A 16,422-nucleotide genomic window follows, 5' to 3' on the forward strand; every position below is an offset into this window, starting at 1 on the left:
GAGAACAAAACAGTGAGTAATAAAGATAAAATTTGGGCAGGGAAGGCAAAGATCCTTGTAGACAGAATCTCAGGATAAGGCTTTGTGGAGCCATGATACAGATATAAAGAAGGAAGAGTCACAAATACAGATGACACAGATCTCAAATGATGGAAAAGCAAAGGGAAGTATATCGTTAGTGAAGTAGAGGCACTGGAGATTGAGGAGATGGCTGGCTTCTCTTATCTTAATTTACTTTGGTGTAGGACTTTGACTTATAGGTACTTTTATAATCATTACATCACTTTTACTCTATCTTTATAAGAACACTGAAATGCTCTGAGAGACTTGTACATGGTCATACAACTAGTAAATAATAAACTTGATGGTCGAACCCACGGCTTTGGACTCTCGGGTCCTTTGTCTTTGCACCATGAGGGCTGACTTGGATTGCTTAAAGAAAAACAAATGCAGACAGAACCAGCGATCACCCCACTCTGGTTCTGGTGCCATCTAGTTGTTTTTTTTTTTAAATAGTATGTTGTTTTGCCTTTGAAAGCAGTATAAAGCTGCTTTTTCCTGTGCCTTCGCTTCCCCTCCTTTAAAGAACTGCCGGATAGAGAGAAACATGGAGCCTCTAAAGCCCCTCGATTTTATTTTTCATGACACTGGAAAGTCCATCTCTCCATAGAAATGCAAGAGGACCTGGCTGGAGAACATGCTTGAGATATATTTGGAATACATTTGGAACTAACATTATGGATCGCTTTGTAGATTACTTCTTTCTTAGTGTATTTGTTTCCTATTGTGGCCCTAAATTTCCACAAGCTTAGTGTCTGAAACAATAGAAATTTATTATCTTACAGTTACGGATGTCAGAAATGAGTCTCACTGGGTTAAAATCAAAGGTGTTGGCAGGGCTGTGTTCATTCTGGATGCTCTAAGGGAAAATCCATTTCGTTGCCTTTTCTAGCTTCCAGAGGCTGCCTGCATTCCTTGACTTCTTCAAAGCCGGCAAAATGAGTTCTCGTGCTGCCATCTCTTGTTCTTTTGCCTTTTCTCCTCCTTTGTAATTTCATGTGGTGTACCTGAATAATCCAGGCTAATCACCCTGTATTAAGGTCAGCTAATTAGCCACCTTAATTCCATTTGCAGCCTTTATTTCCCTTTGCCATATAACCTAACATACTGGGTTTCTGGGGACATGGGCATCCTTGAGAGGCCATTCTTCCACCCACCACATTTAGTATCCAGATAATCATTTGACCTGATAATTGAAACAAAAAGATACAGCAGTGGTCACAATAATGGCTTAGAACACTTTGTTTTGTTGTGGTTGTTATAAAGTCCAGCTTTGTTATGTATAGCAGGTACTATGGAAATTCTGTTTTGTAAAATAATAAATTTTGAAATATCTTTTTCTTACAGGTTATATTTGCCGCAACTTTACAAGGTCCTCTGCTTTGCTGAGTAAGTTTAATTTCTTGTTGACATGCTTACATTGCTTTTTTTACTTATTTAGCAATAAACATGTTTACAAATAAATTTTCCTTCTCTTTTTAGCCAGAACCCATATTAACTATGGAGTCAAAGGGGACGTAGCAGTTATTCGAATTAACTCACCCAATTCGAAGGTACCTAATTCAACTTGCTGCAGTTTATTTCTACTCACTACATTCATTAATCCAGTCCTGAATGGCAAAGAAAGAAATCCACCAATTTGGCAGTAATCCTATCACATGAACTTACAGTTTTGATGGTTAGAGTTTGAGAAATTGCCCAAGGAATGCAGTTTTCTTCAGCAGAGGTCCTTGTTTAAGAATTCCTCCTAGTTGACTTTAGTTGTCAGATTAACATCAAGGATTAATAAAACTATCCTTTTGTTACACTGTAGAATGATAAGCTGGTTTATTAGATAAGAAGCAAATTATAAGCTTTGTTTATAAGAATTGAAACTGACCTACCCATCTTAACTATGAGGTTATTAAATCAGCTTCCTTAACCTGCCTGACATAAGTCATTATTCATAGTAAGTTGGCTGGGTTAAATGTCGTTAAGTTTCCTACGGGACCTGAATGACCCGGTGCAGTTCATATATTAGAAATCAAGTTCTGTTCAAAGTGGAGCTTCATTTATTTTTGGCAAATTCAAAAAAGCATGCAGCATTAATCCAGTCTTTTGCCAAGAAGAGCTTTACTGCAGGAACTCATGCTTTTCCCTCACCTAAAGTTGGTGTAAAGATTTCATATTTCAGAAATCTTATTACCAGAGGCCTCAATGAAGTAGGAGGGCCTAGATGTAAGCAATTAACAACTATCACAAATTAAGGAAAGTAAGAGGCAGTCCCCCTCACTAGAGTAAATCTTAGCATTTACTGAGCAATGATTCAAACTTAAGATATTTTTTGTAAGTTGACCATTTTTCCTGAACACAAAAATAACAGATGCCTATAGTAGGACATTTTAAAGCAATAAAGAGGAGAATAACAATCATTCATGCTCCAAACCCAAAGATAACCACTTTTAACATTCAATCCAGTTTCAGCAAATAATATTCTAAAAATTAAGATCATACTATATGTCTAATTTTTTTATTTTTTTTTTTTGCGGTATGCGGGCCTCTCACTGTTGTGGCCTCTCCCATTGCAGAGCACAGGCTCCGGACACGCAGGCTTAGCGGCCATGGCTCACGGGCCCAGCCGCTCTGCAGCATGTGGGATCTTCCCGGACCAGGGCACGAACCCATGTCCCCTGCATCAGCAGGCGGACTCTCAACCACTGCGCCACCAGGGAAGCCCTATATGTCTAATTTTGATTTCTTTTTTTTCCTTAACATTATACAAATTTTTTCCATGCTGATAAATGTTTGTAGACTTAATTATAGCCTGCATATGATTGAAACTTAGGAATATGACCTCCTCAGGAATACGAGTTCCTCGTTTAAATAGAAATATTTTTAGAGGGAGGGGTGCTTACAGTTGCCCAAAGCAGCTGAATAGACAGCTGCTGGGTTGTTTGTTTGTTTGTTTCCCTGTCTCTTTCTTTTAACAGTATATTTCTCCTGGTTAAACGTATTTCCTATAATCAAAATAGCATTTGATGGTGATTTGCACATCTATTACTTCGAATTTAAACCCTTAGATTTATATGTATTTCCCTTTGGTAGGTGAATACTCTGGGTCAAGAAGTGCATTCAGAGTTCATAGAAGTAATGAATGAAGTCTGGTCTAGCAATCAAATCAGAAGTGCTGTCCTTATCTCATCAAAGCCAGGGTGCTTCATTGCAGGTGCCGATCTCAAGTAAGTTTTAGGAACTTTGAAGTCGCCTTTTACCTTGGCTAATGGTATGTTTTTTTAGGCCTAATCATTTCTCATTTTAAAAGAAGGTAGAAGTAAATATTCTCTGCAAGTTTTTTTAAAGTTATTTTCATGAGTTTAATAAAGTTAATAAAAAAGAAGGACTTGTTGCTTAAACCTTATAAAACTGAATACAGCCTGTCTTTAAAGAAGTTGAAGTAGTAGTTCAAGGAGCAATGTTTGAGTAGAATGAAAATAAACTAACAATGAGATGCCCTTTTTTTTCATCCACCAGACCAGCAAACATTTAAAAGTTTGAAAATATATTAGCAAGGACTTGGGAAAATGAGAAAGTTAAATATTACTAGTAGGAATGCAAATTGGTACAGCCACTTTGGAGAGTAATTTGATAAAATTTAGTAAAACTGAAAATGCACATATCATATATTCAAGTGATACCTCTTCTAGGTATATATGCTAGAGAAATCCCACCCTTTGGTTTTAAGGACCCGTGCATGCATAAGGATGTTCAGTCCTGTGTAGTTTTTTTAAAATAGTGAAGAATTTGAAACAAGCTAAACGTCAGTCATGAGGGAAATAGATAAGTAAATGTGGAATATTCACAAGATAAAATACTACAAAAACAATTCAAAGGAACTAACTAGATCTACAGCATAATGTTAGAACTCAAAAACGTAATGTTAAGTTAAAAAAAGGCAAGTTACAGAATGTTTGATACTGTTTATAGTTTATATAAACATTTAAAAACCATACATGAATACTTCTCTGTATTATTTATGGATACAAATATGTAGTTGGTTTGAGGAATACACTACAAACATGAAAATGGTTGTTTCAGGGTAAATGAATTGGCTGGTAGAACTTCAGGGGTCAAAGGCTACTTTACCAATACAGCTAATATTTTCTTTTTTTTTCAATGATATAATGTACGTATATATAACTTCTTTAAAATTCTTTAAAGCAAAAGTAAGGAGAGATGATACGTTAATATTAGTTTACTGGGTTAAAATGTTAACGGTTGTTAATTCTGTCAAAATATGGGTATTTGTTGTATTTGTTATATTATTTTTTGCAGTTTAGGCAATGATAGCCAGCATTATTGGCTTAGTAATTTGTATGTATGGTGTTTGTATATTTTTAAACTTTGTTCAATATTGTATACCCTTCTTTTTTTATGTATAGTAATTAGAAATTCATAAATATTCTGTTTGTTTATGTTTATTTTTTTAGAAAAAGCAAAGTTATCTCCATCAAGTGCTTTCTCTTCTAGCTTGGTTATTTAAGCCTAGTAAGACACTGATGTACCTGGTAGTAGCTACCTAAATCCATAGGAAAATACTTGTAGCTTGTGTGAGGCTAGCTGAACAACTCCCAGCATATAAAATGACAGAAAATTAGTTGTCTTTGGTCAAAAGTAAAAAACCCACAGCTTAAATGTGTTCAGAAACAATAAGTAGCAAATGAAACAAACTGAAATTAAAGGACATTGAGGACAACATTATTGTAATAGAAGCCTTTTTTTCTGTCATTCTGATTGATGTTTAATCCGAAAGCTACCTGATAGTGAAAATGTTTAATCTGCTTGTGAAAATATTTACCAGAAGATGATTTTCTCATGTACAGAGCTTTGTAATCTAATGATTTGTTACCAAAACAAACACAAATTTATTCAACATGTTTTGTTTCATGTTCTCTGAATCCAGAAATCTAACACTCTTTATCAAGAGATGATATCACTGATATTAGTGCTATCTGAGGCAAAATCATTCTTAAACTTCTGAGTGTTTGAAGATTCACTACCGAATATTGATATATGATAGGATAAGGATATGGTGGATGAAGTATTGAACAAAATAGGTTATGGTTTTATCTTTGGTTTCTTTTGGTTCTCTTCTCTCATGTTTACTGCAGCATGTTAACTGCTTGCACGACCCCTCAAGAGGTAACACAAATATCACAGGAAGCACAGAGAATGTTTGAGAAAGTTGAGAAGTCCACAAAGCCTATTGTGGCTGCCATCAATGGATCCTGCTTAGGAGGAGGACTTGAGGTACAGATTTATTCCAAAGTCATTGAGACAAGGGTCCAGCTCATTGTTGGGATTCACCTGCTGCAAACCTTTAGCTACTATTTTGCCTTAAAAAAAGTTGAGGGAGAATCAGCCTTGTTTTTAGTTACCAAATTTCTGGATAGGTTTTTATGCTTATTCTCATGGCACAGAGCAAGTGAACCAAAGTGTCATGTTTTCATTTACAAACTGAGAAGATTTTGAACTAGCTCTCTAAGGCCCCTATCAATTCCAAAAAACCTTGTTAAAGTTTGCGAGGCAGAGATTGAAAAGTGTGATGCATGCTGTTGAGCTACTGAAGTCTAGTTGAGACACATAACGCATAATGTTCGTCAAGCGTATTGTGAGTAGTAAAGATGGTAAATAACACAAGATTTGAGAGAAGAGATGCTTACCAAACTGGAGCATGTAAGAAAGAAGGAGGGGAAAAGAAAATAACATTTATTGAACATTTATCACAAGCTGGGTTCTATACTAGACGCTTTCACGTGTATTAATTAAGGAAACCTGTGTCTGGTCCTAAAAGATAGGCAGAATTTGATTAACCAGAAAGTAGTGGGAAAACATTCCACATGTGGCATGGTGTGAGCAAAGACAAGGATAAACAAAGCCTAATTAGGGCACCGTAAGTAGGCCTGCTTGATTGAAGAGTCTTTACATCACACAGGGTTTCTTAACCTGGGGTGCATATATAATTATGTGTGCATTTTTCTGTTGAGAGCTTCCATACCTTTCAGCAGATTTTCAAGGAGATCTGCAACCCAAAAAGAGGTTGATAACTTAGGGGAAAGGTATGGAGTAAGGCCAGAAAGGTAAATGTAGAAAGCATCAAATGCCAGCCTAAGGAATTTCAGTTTATTCTGGGGGCACGTTCCTGCTTTATGAGTAATATTTAGACCCTCACATATCCTAAGATGTTACAAACTTACATTTTTTAACACTCTAATTTTCTTTCATTTATTTGAAGCTTGCCATTTCATGCCAATACAGAATAGCAACAAAAGATAAGAAAACAGTTCTGGGTTCCCCTGAAGTCTTGCTGGGAATCCTACCAGGAGCGGGAGGCACACAAAGGCTACCCAAAATGGTGAGTTTAAGATACCCATGTTAACTTGAGAACCTCGGTCCTATGTGCCCCTTTAGATCTATTTCCTCTGTACAAAAGGTATAATATGGGTATTCATTGTAAAATTTAGAAACTGGACTTCCCTGGTGGCGCAGTGGTTAAGAATCTGCCTGCCAATGCAGGAGACACAGGTTCAAGCCCTGGTCCGGGAAGATCCCACATGCCGCGGAGCAACTAATAAGCCCGTGCGCCACAACTACTGAGCCTGCGCTCTAGAGCCTGTGAGTCACAACTACTAAGCCTGCGTGCCACACTACTGAGCCTGCGCTCTAGAGCCTGTGAGCCACAACTACTGAGCCCACGTGCCACAACTACTGAAGCCTGCACACCTAGAGCCCGTGCTCTGCAACAAGAGAAGCCACTGCAGTGAGAAGCCTGCGCACCACAACAAAGAGCAGCCCCCGCTCACCGCAACTAGAGAAAGCCCGCGTGCAGCAAAAAAGTCCCAACGCAGCCAAAAATAAATAAATAAACAAATAAATAAATAAGTAAAATTTAGCGCTTCCCTCGAGGCGCAGTGGTTGAGAGTCCGCCTGCCGATGCAGGGCACACAGGTCCGTGCCCCGGTCTGGGAAGATCCCACATGCCGCGGAGCGGCTGGGCCCGAGAGCCATGGCCGCTGAGCCTGCACGTCTGGAGCCTGTGCTTCGCAACGGGAGAGGCCACAACAGTGAGAGGCCCGCGTACCACAAAAAAAAAAAAAAATTAGAAACCAAATACAATGTGAATATATAGGATCAATAACATTTTATTCCTGATATTTGTTTATTTTTTCAATTCTACTTTTTATTTATTTTTTCAATTCCTTGATCAAAATGATTGATCAGGGTCCTTTGTTAGTCCCTGAAGAAGGGAAGAGATAGATAAGATACATGTCTTGCTTTCTGGAACTTACAGTTTAATTTGTTCCTTCTCTGCACAGTATGATCTTACCAGTTTTTCAAATCCCTGGGTCTTATTTCATGGTAACTGTTAAGAGGCAGACCTTTCCCCTGATTTGGATGATCTCACTGTTGTAGTCTATAGACCCAAAAGAGGCCCATCAGGCTTTTGAATTCTTAAGAAGAAGGGAAGGACAGTCAGACCTGGAGGCTGCAGAGCAATCCTAACTTCAAACTCCCTGAACCTCATAGCCTCTGGTACTGTGGGTTCTTCAGGGAAAACAACACTCAGCAGAAATACTCTTTGCAGAGAAGTTGATAGGAGTTGGACATAGAAAAATGGGAAAGTTTATGGTATTTGTTTTCTGATAATAAATAGTGTGCATTCCTTCATAGGAATTGCCAAGAGGATTTACTGAAAGAATGAATAAGCCTATATGTGTATAGAAAATATTGCTGTTTCTTTTGTTTTGTTATAGTTGGTTCTTGAATGTAGCTAGAAGCTGTTCGAGCACCTACATACAAAGCCCTAGTTGAGTTCTCTTTTTGTTAAGTCTAAGATTCTTTCTAAAGACATTGTCAAAACTATGAGATTTCTCAGTCTCTACTAATTCCGGTATAGGAATTTTAAATATACAAATGATAGAGAAGAAACTCAGAATGACATAAATGTACAATTCTAGGAAACATGACATTTTTTCTCCACTTTATCAATCCATAAGACAGAAATCCTACATATTGAATTAAAAGAAGAGATATAAAGACATTTTTAACTTCAGGCGGAGGTTTCTAAAACTAAACTTTACCTAAATGTGTATCAGTATATAAAATTTCGTTGATAGATATATAACATAAAAATCTGGTTTGAGTTTTCTCATTTTAATATTTATTTTGCTCAGTTGGATGATTTGTAAATTGTAATTGTCACTGATTCTTTTCCCCCTTTGCTCTGATCCTTGCTTGCTTGTTAGGTGGGTGTGCCTGCTGCTTTTGACATGATGCTGACTGGTAGAGGCATTCGTGCAGACAGAGCAAAGAAAATGGGACTGGTTGACCAACTGGTGGAACCGCTGGGTAAGTGCTAACATGCTTCAGAATTGAGCCTTATGAAGTTACTTATTTTCTTAAAGAGTTAATATCTTGAATATTGGTTATAGTGAAACCCAAACACTTAAGAAATGAGTCATTATTCTGAAGAGTGAAGTTTTCTAAAAATAGCTAATACTAAATCATTTTCAACATCACCCCAATTTCTATTTTACGTTATTTATAATTGGGACATTAGGAGTACAGAATTGAATCAAGTCATTATTTTTGGTTCTTAAATTACCTGTATCATTATCCATGATAACTATTCTTCAGTTTTTTGTGTCTGTTTTAATAATATAACAAACATGTATGAAACAACCAACCTAAGGATATTAATAATGGACATTACTAATGTGCTGCTTCCTCCCATACAATTTCCTTGCCTCTTCTCATCCAAAGAAACCACTATTCCAGATTGTATGTTCATCACCCTCTTACATTTCTTAAAAATCAGCATTGTTGAGATGTTATTTACATGATAATAAATTTACCAGTGTTTAATGTACCGTTTGCATTTTGACAAACGTATATAGCTATGTAAACACCACCACAATCATACAATAGAACATTTCTAGTATGTATTTTTTTGTGTCTTTCATTTAGCATACTGCTTTTGAGATTCATCCATGTTGTTATATGTCAGCAATGTATTCCTTCTTGTTGCTGAATGTCATTCCATTGTATAGATAAACCATAATTTGTTTATCCGTTCACCAAATGATAGACATTTGAGGTGTTTCCAATTTAGAGCTATTCTAAATAAAGTTGCTATGAACATTCATTGACAAGTCTTTATGTGGAGAAATATTTCATTTCTTTTGGACAAATACTGAAGAGTGAATTGGCTGGACCATATGATAGATGTGCTTATTAGCTTTTAAGAACCTGTCAAACTGTTTTTCCAAAGTGGTTATACCATTTACATTCTTACCAGCAGAGTATGAGAGTTCTAGTTACAACCACTTTGCACGCTCAGTCTTTTTAATTTTAAACATTTCAATAAGAGTGTAGTAATATGTCATTGGGGTTTAATTTGTATTTCCCTAAAGACCAAAGATACCGAACTTATTTCATGTGTTTATTTGCCTTCTGTATATCTTCTGATAAAGTGTTCAAATGTTTTGCCCATTTTGTTTGATTTAGCTGTTTTTCTTATTACTGAGTTTTCAGAGTTCTTTATATATCAGGATATAAGTCCTTTATGAGATTTGTAATTTGCAAATATTTTCTCCCTGTCTATGGCTTGTCTTTTCATTATCTAAGAGTAGAAATTCTTAATTTTGATGAAGTCCAATGTATCAAAGTCTTCTTTTATGGATCATGGTATTGGTGTTTTAGAAATCTTTTCCTAACAAGATTGCAAAGATTTTCTCCTATGTTTTCTTCTGAAAGTTTTGTAGTTTAGCTCTTACATTTTGGTCTGTGCTACTTCAAGTTAATGTTTATGTTTGGTGTGAGGTAAAGATTGAGTTGTTGCTGTTGTTGTTTTTGTTATGTGATTATGAATATCCAAAATGTCCTGGCACAATTTTTTGAGAAGACTCTTCTTTCCCATTGACACCTTGACACCTTGGTGGAAAATTAGTTGATCCTCTGTGTTTGGGTCTATATCTAGGTTTCCTATTTCCAATTTATATGTCTTTACTTAAGACAGTGTCACACTGTCTTGATTATTGTGTTTTATAGTAAATCTTGATATCTGACAGTGTGACCCCACCCTCCATCTTGCTTCTCTTCTTTCAATATCATTTTGCCTATTCTAGTTTCTTTGCATTTACATATGAATTTTAAATCATCTCATCCATATCTACAAAAACATCTGCTAGGATCTTGATTGGAATTCCATTGAATCAATGTATCAATTTGGGGAGAATTGACTTTTTTTTTTTTTTTTTTTTGCGGTACACGGGCCTCTCACTGTTGTGGCCTCTCCCATTGCCATAGCTCACGGGGCCCAGCCGCTCCGCAGCATGTGGGATCTTCCCGGACCGGGGCACAAACCCGTGTCCCCTGCATTGGCAGGCGGACTCTCAACCACTGCGCCACCAGGGAAGCCCGAGAATTGACATTTTAAAAATACTGAGTGTTTTCATTATGAACATAATATAACTTTCTGTTTACTAAGGTCATCTTTAATTTCTCTCAGTAGTGTTTTATACTTTTCATTGAACATATCTTGTACACATTTTGTTAAATTTGTACCTAAGTATTTCATACTTTTGTGCCATTATACTTTTTTAACTTTAATTTCTCATTAATTACTAACATATAAATACAAATGATTTTCGTATGTGGACCTTGTATTCTGTGATTTTGCTAAATTTATTTATTAGTTCTACTAGGTTTTTCTGTAGATTCCTAAGGATTTTCTACATAAATAATCATGTTATCTACAAATAAAGACATTTTGGCTTCTTCCTTTCCCATCTGGTTGGTGTTTCTTTTTCTTAACTTACTGCAGTGGCTAAGATCTTTAGTACAATACTGATTTGAAGTGAAAGCAGATATTATTAACTTGTTCCAATCTTAAGAGAGACATTCACGCGGATGCTGTAGGGTGTATAATGTTACATAGGTTTTTCATATATACCCTTTATCAGATTGCAGATGTACCTTATTTATAGTTTGCTGAGAACTGTATTGCTTTTTCTGCATCTAATGAGATGATTGTTTGGGTTAGTTCTTTTAGTTTATTAAGTAAAGTCGTTTACATTGATTTTTGACTATTGAATTCATTCCTGGAATAAACTTCACTTGGTTGTGATGTATTATCCTTTTTATAAAGTGCCGGCTGAATCAGCTAAAATTTTGTGAAGGATTTTTACGTCTGGTCATGAGAGATAATGGTCTCAGGAATAATATTTTTTTTCTTGTGATATTATTGCCTGGTGTTGATATCTGGGTAATTCTGACTTCATAAAATGAGTTGGAAATATTTCTTCCTCTTCAATTTTCTGGAAGATTTTGCATAGAATTGGTATTATATTTTCCTTAAATCCTTGATAAAATTCACCAGTGAAGTTATATGGACTTGGAGTTTTGATTCTTGGGAAGGTTATAACCTATGAATTCAATTTCCTTAGTAGATATGGGGCTATTCAGGTTGACTATTTCTTTTTTCCTTTTTTTTTTTTTTTTTTTGGCCTTGCCACGTGGCTTGCAGGACCTTAGTTCCCTCACCAGGGATTGAACCCAGGCCCCTGGCCATGAAAGCACCAAGTCCTAACCATTGGACCACCAGGGAATTCCCAGGTTCACTATTTCTTTTTTTTTTCTTTCCTTTTTTTCTTTTAATTGGAGTATAGTTGATTTACAATGTTGTGTTAGCTTTGGGTGTACAGCAAAGCAAATCACCATACATTTACTTATATCCACTCTTTTTTAGATTCTCTTCCCATACAGGTCACCACAGAGCATTGAGTAGAGTTCCCTGTGCTACACAGCAGCAGGTCCTTATTAGCTATCCATTCTATACATAGTAGTGCAGGTTCACCATTTCTTTTCTTTTTTTTTTTTAATTTTTAAAAATATTTAATTAATTTTTTTGCTGTGTTGGGTCTTCATTGCTGTGCACGGGCTTTCTCTAGTTGCGGTGAGTGGGGGCTACTCTTCGTTGAGGTGCGCAGGCCTCTCATTGTGGTGGTGTCTCTTGTTGCGGATCACGGGCTCTAGGCGAGCAGGCTTCAGTAGTTGTGGCATGTGGGTTCAGTAGTTGTGGCTCGCAGGCCCAGTAGTTGTGGCGCATGGGCTTAGTTGCTCTGCGGCATGTGAGATCTTTCCAGACCAGGGCTCGAACCCATGTCCCTTGCATTGGCAGGCGGATTCTTAACCACTGCACCACCAGGGAAGCCCCAGGTTGGTTCACCATTTCTTGAGTGAGCTGTAGTTGTTTGTTTTGCAAAGATTTTGTCCATTTCATTTAACTTGACAAATTTATTTCAATAAAGTTGTTCAGGGACTTCCCTGGTGACTCAGTGGATAAGACTCCACACTCCCAATGCAGGGGCCCTAGGTTCGATCCCTAGTCCGGGAACTAGATCCCACATGCATGCTGCAACTAAGAGTTGGCATGTCACAACTAAGGAGCCTGCCTTCTGCAGCTAAGACCCAGCACAACCAAATAAATAAATAAATATTTTTTCAAAAGTTAAAAAAAAAATAAAGTTGTTCATAATACTTAATTATTATTCTTTTCATATCTTTACACTCTATAATGATGCTCCTCTTTCATTCCTGATATTGCTAATTTGTGTCTTCTGTTTTTTCCCTGATGAGTCTGGCTAGAAATTTATCAGTTTTATTGATCTTTTCTAAGAATCAGCTTTTAATTCCATTGGTTTTGTTTGCTGTTTTATTGATTTCAGCTGTCTTATTATTTATTTCTTTCTGCTTGCTTTTGGATTTAATTTGCTCTTCTTTTTCTAGTTTCTTACTAGAAACTAGTTTCTTTCATTGATTTTAGGCCTTTCTTCTTTTCTAACATAAGCATTAAAGCTATATATTGGGAATTCCGTGGCGGTTCAGTGGTTAGGACTTGGCACTTTCACTCCTGGGGCCTGGGTTCAATCCCTGGTTGGGAAACTAAGATCCTGCAAGCTGTGCGACACAGCCAAAAAAAAAAAAAAGACAAAAAAACCTATACATTTTCTTCTTGGCATTGCTTTATCTGCATATTTTAATGTTATGTTTTCAGTTCCATAAAGGTCAAATATTTTCAGATTTCTCTAGTGATTTCTTCTTTGGCCCATGTATAATTTAGAAGTATGTTGTTTAGTTTCCAAATATTTGGGGATGATTCAGATATCTTTCTGTTATTGGTTTCTAGTTGAATTCTGCTGTGATCAGAGTATAGTCGATCCTTATTATTTGAGGTTCCCTGTCTGTGAATTTGCCTACTCACTAACATTTGTCATAACCCCAAAAGTAATACTCGTGGTTCTTTTGCAGTCATTCATAGACACGTACAGAGTGGCAAAAGATTCAAGTCTCCCAACGCACATGTTCCCAGCTGAAGTCAAACAAGGCACTGTCTGCCTTCTCATTTCAGCTTTTATAAAACCAGCAAGTGTCCTTTCCATGGTCTATTTACTGCCACGTTTTCCTCATTTTGTGCTTTTTGTTTGTGATTTTGCAGTTTAAAATAGTGAGAGCTAGGAGTGGAAAAGAATTGAGTCAGAGTGAGGGAAAATGTCTTTAAGGTTTCTCTTTACTCCCCCAGTAAGGAGGCCTTAGCAGAGGTACCTGAAGAAGACCTCGGTTGAAGGTCCCATATAAAGAGACTTAGGAATGAAGGCACATGGGCTCGGAATGAAAATGTATGTAAAAGCATAGCCAGTCAGGGAGACCTGAGTCATTGACTGCAACTCCCATTAAAGACTGCAGTGCGTCGGCTGGGCACCAAGTCTGGTATGGGAAGGACAGCTTTCTCCATGATGCCTGCGAGGCCTGTAATTGCCTTTGCTTGGACCTGAAATATCACATAGGTTTTTGGTTAGGCCTGGACCCCTCAATTTCTGCAAATAGTCATGTGGCCATAACAGGTATTTATAATTACCTACTTCTACCCATTCCATATTTCCTTTGCCCTTAGGGAGTACATCAGCTGGTCACGGTTCTTTGTCTGGTAGGGTGACCTTCATTCCTAAAAGGTCTGGGCCACTAGCAGTCCTGCATGAATTGGGTTGTTGTAATTTTCCACTAAATAATTGTAGGTCACAGTAGCTCTAAGAGACACCCCAAGAGATCTCCCATATTTGAGACATACTCTCCCTTACCTTCATTGTAGTAGCAACCCAACTTCCCCTGGTAATCAGGATTAATCACCCCAGCCAGTATAGTAATCCCTTCTCTGCCTGTTTCAGAGGCATGAGGGGCCCAGAGTGACCAGATGGCAGTCTCATCTTCCAGTTCAATAGAATCATTGTTATGTCTCCTGATGGACTTTGGAACTAAATCCTCTAGACCAGCAGAACCTAAGGTTGTAGGACAGAAGCACATTCTTTGTTGGTAGATCACTAGGGGTAGTAGCAGAGCCATCTCTATATGTACTTCTGGATTCCTGGACCCGTGAATCCTTGCTATGGAAGATACGACACCGTATATTGGAGGTTGATTTAGAGCATATACAGGATCCTAGGTGATACTGCCCTAGCCTTACAAAGTACTACCACCTACCTAGTGCTCTGAGTCTTTAAAAGTCTATTCCACCATTCTCTCAATCCAGCTGCTTCACGGTGATGGGGCACGTGGTGAGTTCAGTACATTTCATGAGCATGGCCCATTGCCACACTCCATTTACTGTGAGGTGAGTTGCTTGATCAGAAGCAGTGTTGTGTGGGATACGTGATAGTGGATAAGGCATTCCATAAGTCCACAAATGGTAGTTTTGGCAGATGCATTGCATGCCAGGAAGGCAAATTCATACCCGCAATAAGTGTCTATTCCAGTAAGAACAGAGTGCTGCCCTTTCCATGACGAAAGCAGTGCAGTGTAGTCAATCTGCCAGAATGTTGATCACCTTGGGAGAGTCCTGGTATGAGACAATCAGTGTTGGTCTGTGCTGCTGATTGGGCACTGAACAGTGATTGCACCCAGGTTGGCCTTGGTGAGTAGTTGTTGCTAAGCCCACGCACAGCCTCCGTCCCTGCCATCATGGCCACTTTGTTCATGAGCCCATTGGGCAGTGACAGGGGTGACTGGGGAAAGAGGCTGACTGGTATCCACAGGATGGATTATCTTTTCCACTCGATCATTAAAATCCTCTTTGAGATCACCCCTTGTTGACCATTCGCATGAAACACAAATATTTTCACATTCTTTGCTGAGTTTTCTCTTTCCCAGTCAGCTGCTCATAGGGAACTTCCATGAGGCCATAGGTGCAGGCTGAGAGAGAGAAGCAGGAGTAAGGGTATTTTGGCCACTTCCTCATGCAACTTGTACCTTTAGGGTCTGCTCAAGCCCAGTCTCATGTATACCACTTCCATTTGATAATGGAGTGCTGTTGCGCACACCCAGCTTTATGGCTTAGTGGGTTAGACAGCATCCATTTCATGACAGGCAGCTCAGATCACACAGTAACTTGGCCCATGGTTAAGCTTAGAGTCTCCGCTAAGGCCCAGTAGGAAGCCAAAAGCTGTTTCTCAGCAGGATAGTAATTATTAACAGAGGATGGTAGGGCTTTGCTCCAAATTCCTAAGGATCTGTACTCTGATTCGCCTGTAGGGCCTGCCAACGACTCCAGACAGCATCTCTGTCTACCACTGATGCTTCAAGCGCCTTCAGGTCTGAATCGTATGGTCTAAAGAGCAGAACAGCTATTCTAGTCCTGAGCCCAACTCAAAACTAGCAGCCTTCAAGTTACTCAGTAAAGGGGCTAGAGTAGCACATCCAAAAAAGATGTCGCCTCCAAAATCCACTAGGTGTTGTGCCTGTTTTTTGTGGTGGGAGGGGCCAGATGCAACAACTTATCCTTCACCTTAGAAGGAATGTGTCTCAGCATGCCCCATACCACTGGACCCCTAGAAATTTCACTAAGATGGATATGTCTAGAGTAGTTGGTACTTCCAGCTCACCAGGTCCATTCAGCATAATATCATCAATGTAATGAACTGGCATGGTATCTTTTGGAAGGAAAAGGCAATCAAGGTCCGTGTGGGCTAAATTATGACTTATGGATGTAGAACTGATCACTCCTGAGGTAAGACAGTAAGGGTATATTGCAGGCCTTTCCAGCTGAAAGCAAACTGCTTCTGGTAGTCTTTACTACCAGCTATTAAGGAAAAAAGCATTTTCCAGATCAGCAAATACACAAGAGGTAAAAGGAGATGTGTTAACTTGCTCAGGCAATGAAATTGCATCTGGAATACCAGCGGCAGTTGCCGTTACCACCTGATTAAGTTTACCATAGTCCACTGTCATTCTGCAGGAGCCATCTGGTTTCTGCACAGGCCAAAAATACGTAAA

At 38.2% G+C, this 16,422-nt stretch overlaps 1 protein-coding gene across 1 annotated transcript in view; it reads left to right on the forward strand.

Moving 5' to 3' along the window:
• Window positions 1-16,422, forward strand: part of HADHA (hydroxyacyl-CoA dehydrogenase trifunctional multienzyme complex subunit alpha) — a 54,674-nt gene that overhangs the window by 3,702 nt on the left and 34,550 nt on the right. The window contains exons 2-7 of the mRNA XM_060169140.1: window positions 1,408-1,449; window positions 1,543-1,613; window positions 3,145-3,278; window positions 5,208-5,346; window positions 6,332-6,451; window positions 8,343-8,445. Of these exons, the coding sequence (XP_060025123.1) occupies window positions 1,408-1,449; window positions 1,543-1,613; window positions 3,145-3,278; window positions 5,208-5,346; window positions 6,332-6,451; window positions 8,343-8,445 (609 nt within the window). The remainder of the gene's footprint in view (window positions 1-1,407; window positions 1,450-1,542; window positions 1,614-3,144; window positions 3,279-5,207; window positions 5,347-6,331; window positions 6,452-8,342; window positions 8,446-16,422) is intronic.

Source organism: Lagenorhynchus albirostris, chromosome 13 (assembly GCF_949774975.1).
Source record: "Lagenorhynchus albirostris chromosome 13, mLagAlb1.1, whole genome shotgun sequence".
In the NCBI taxonomy this organism is placed as follows: Eukaryota; Metazoa; Chordata; class Mammalia; order Artiodactyla; family Delphinidae; genus Lagenorhynchus; species Lagenorhynchus albirostris.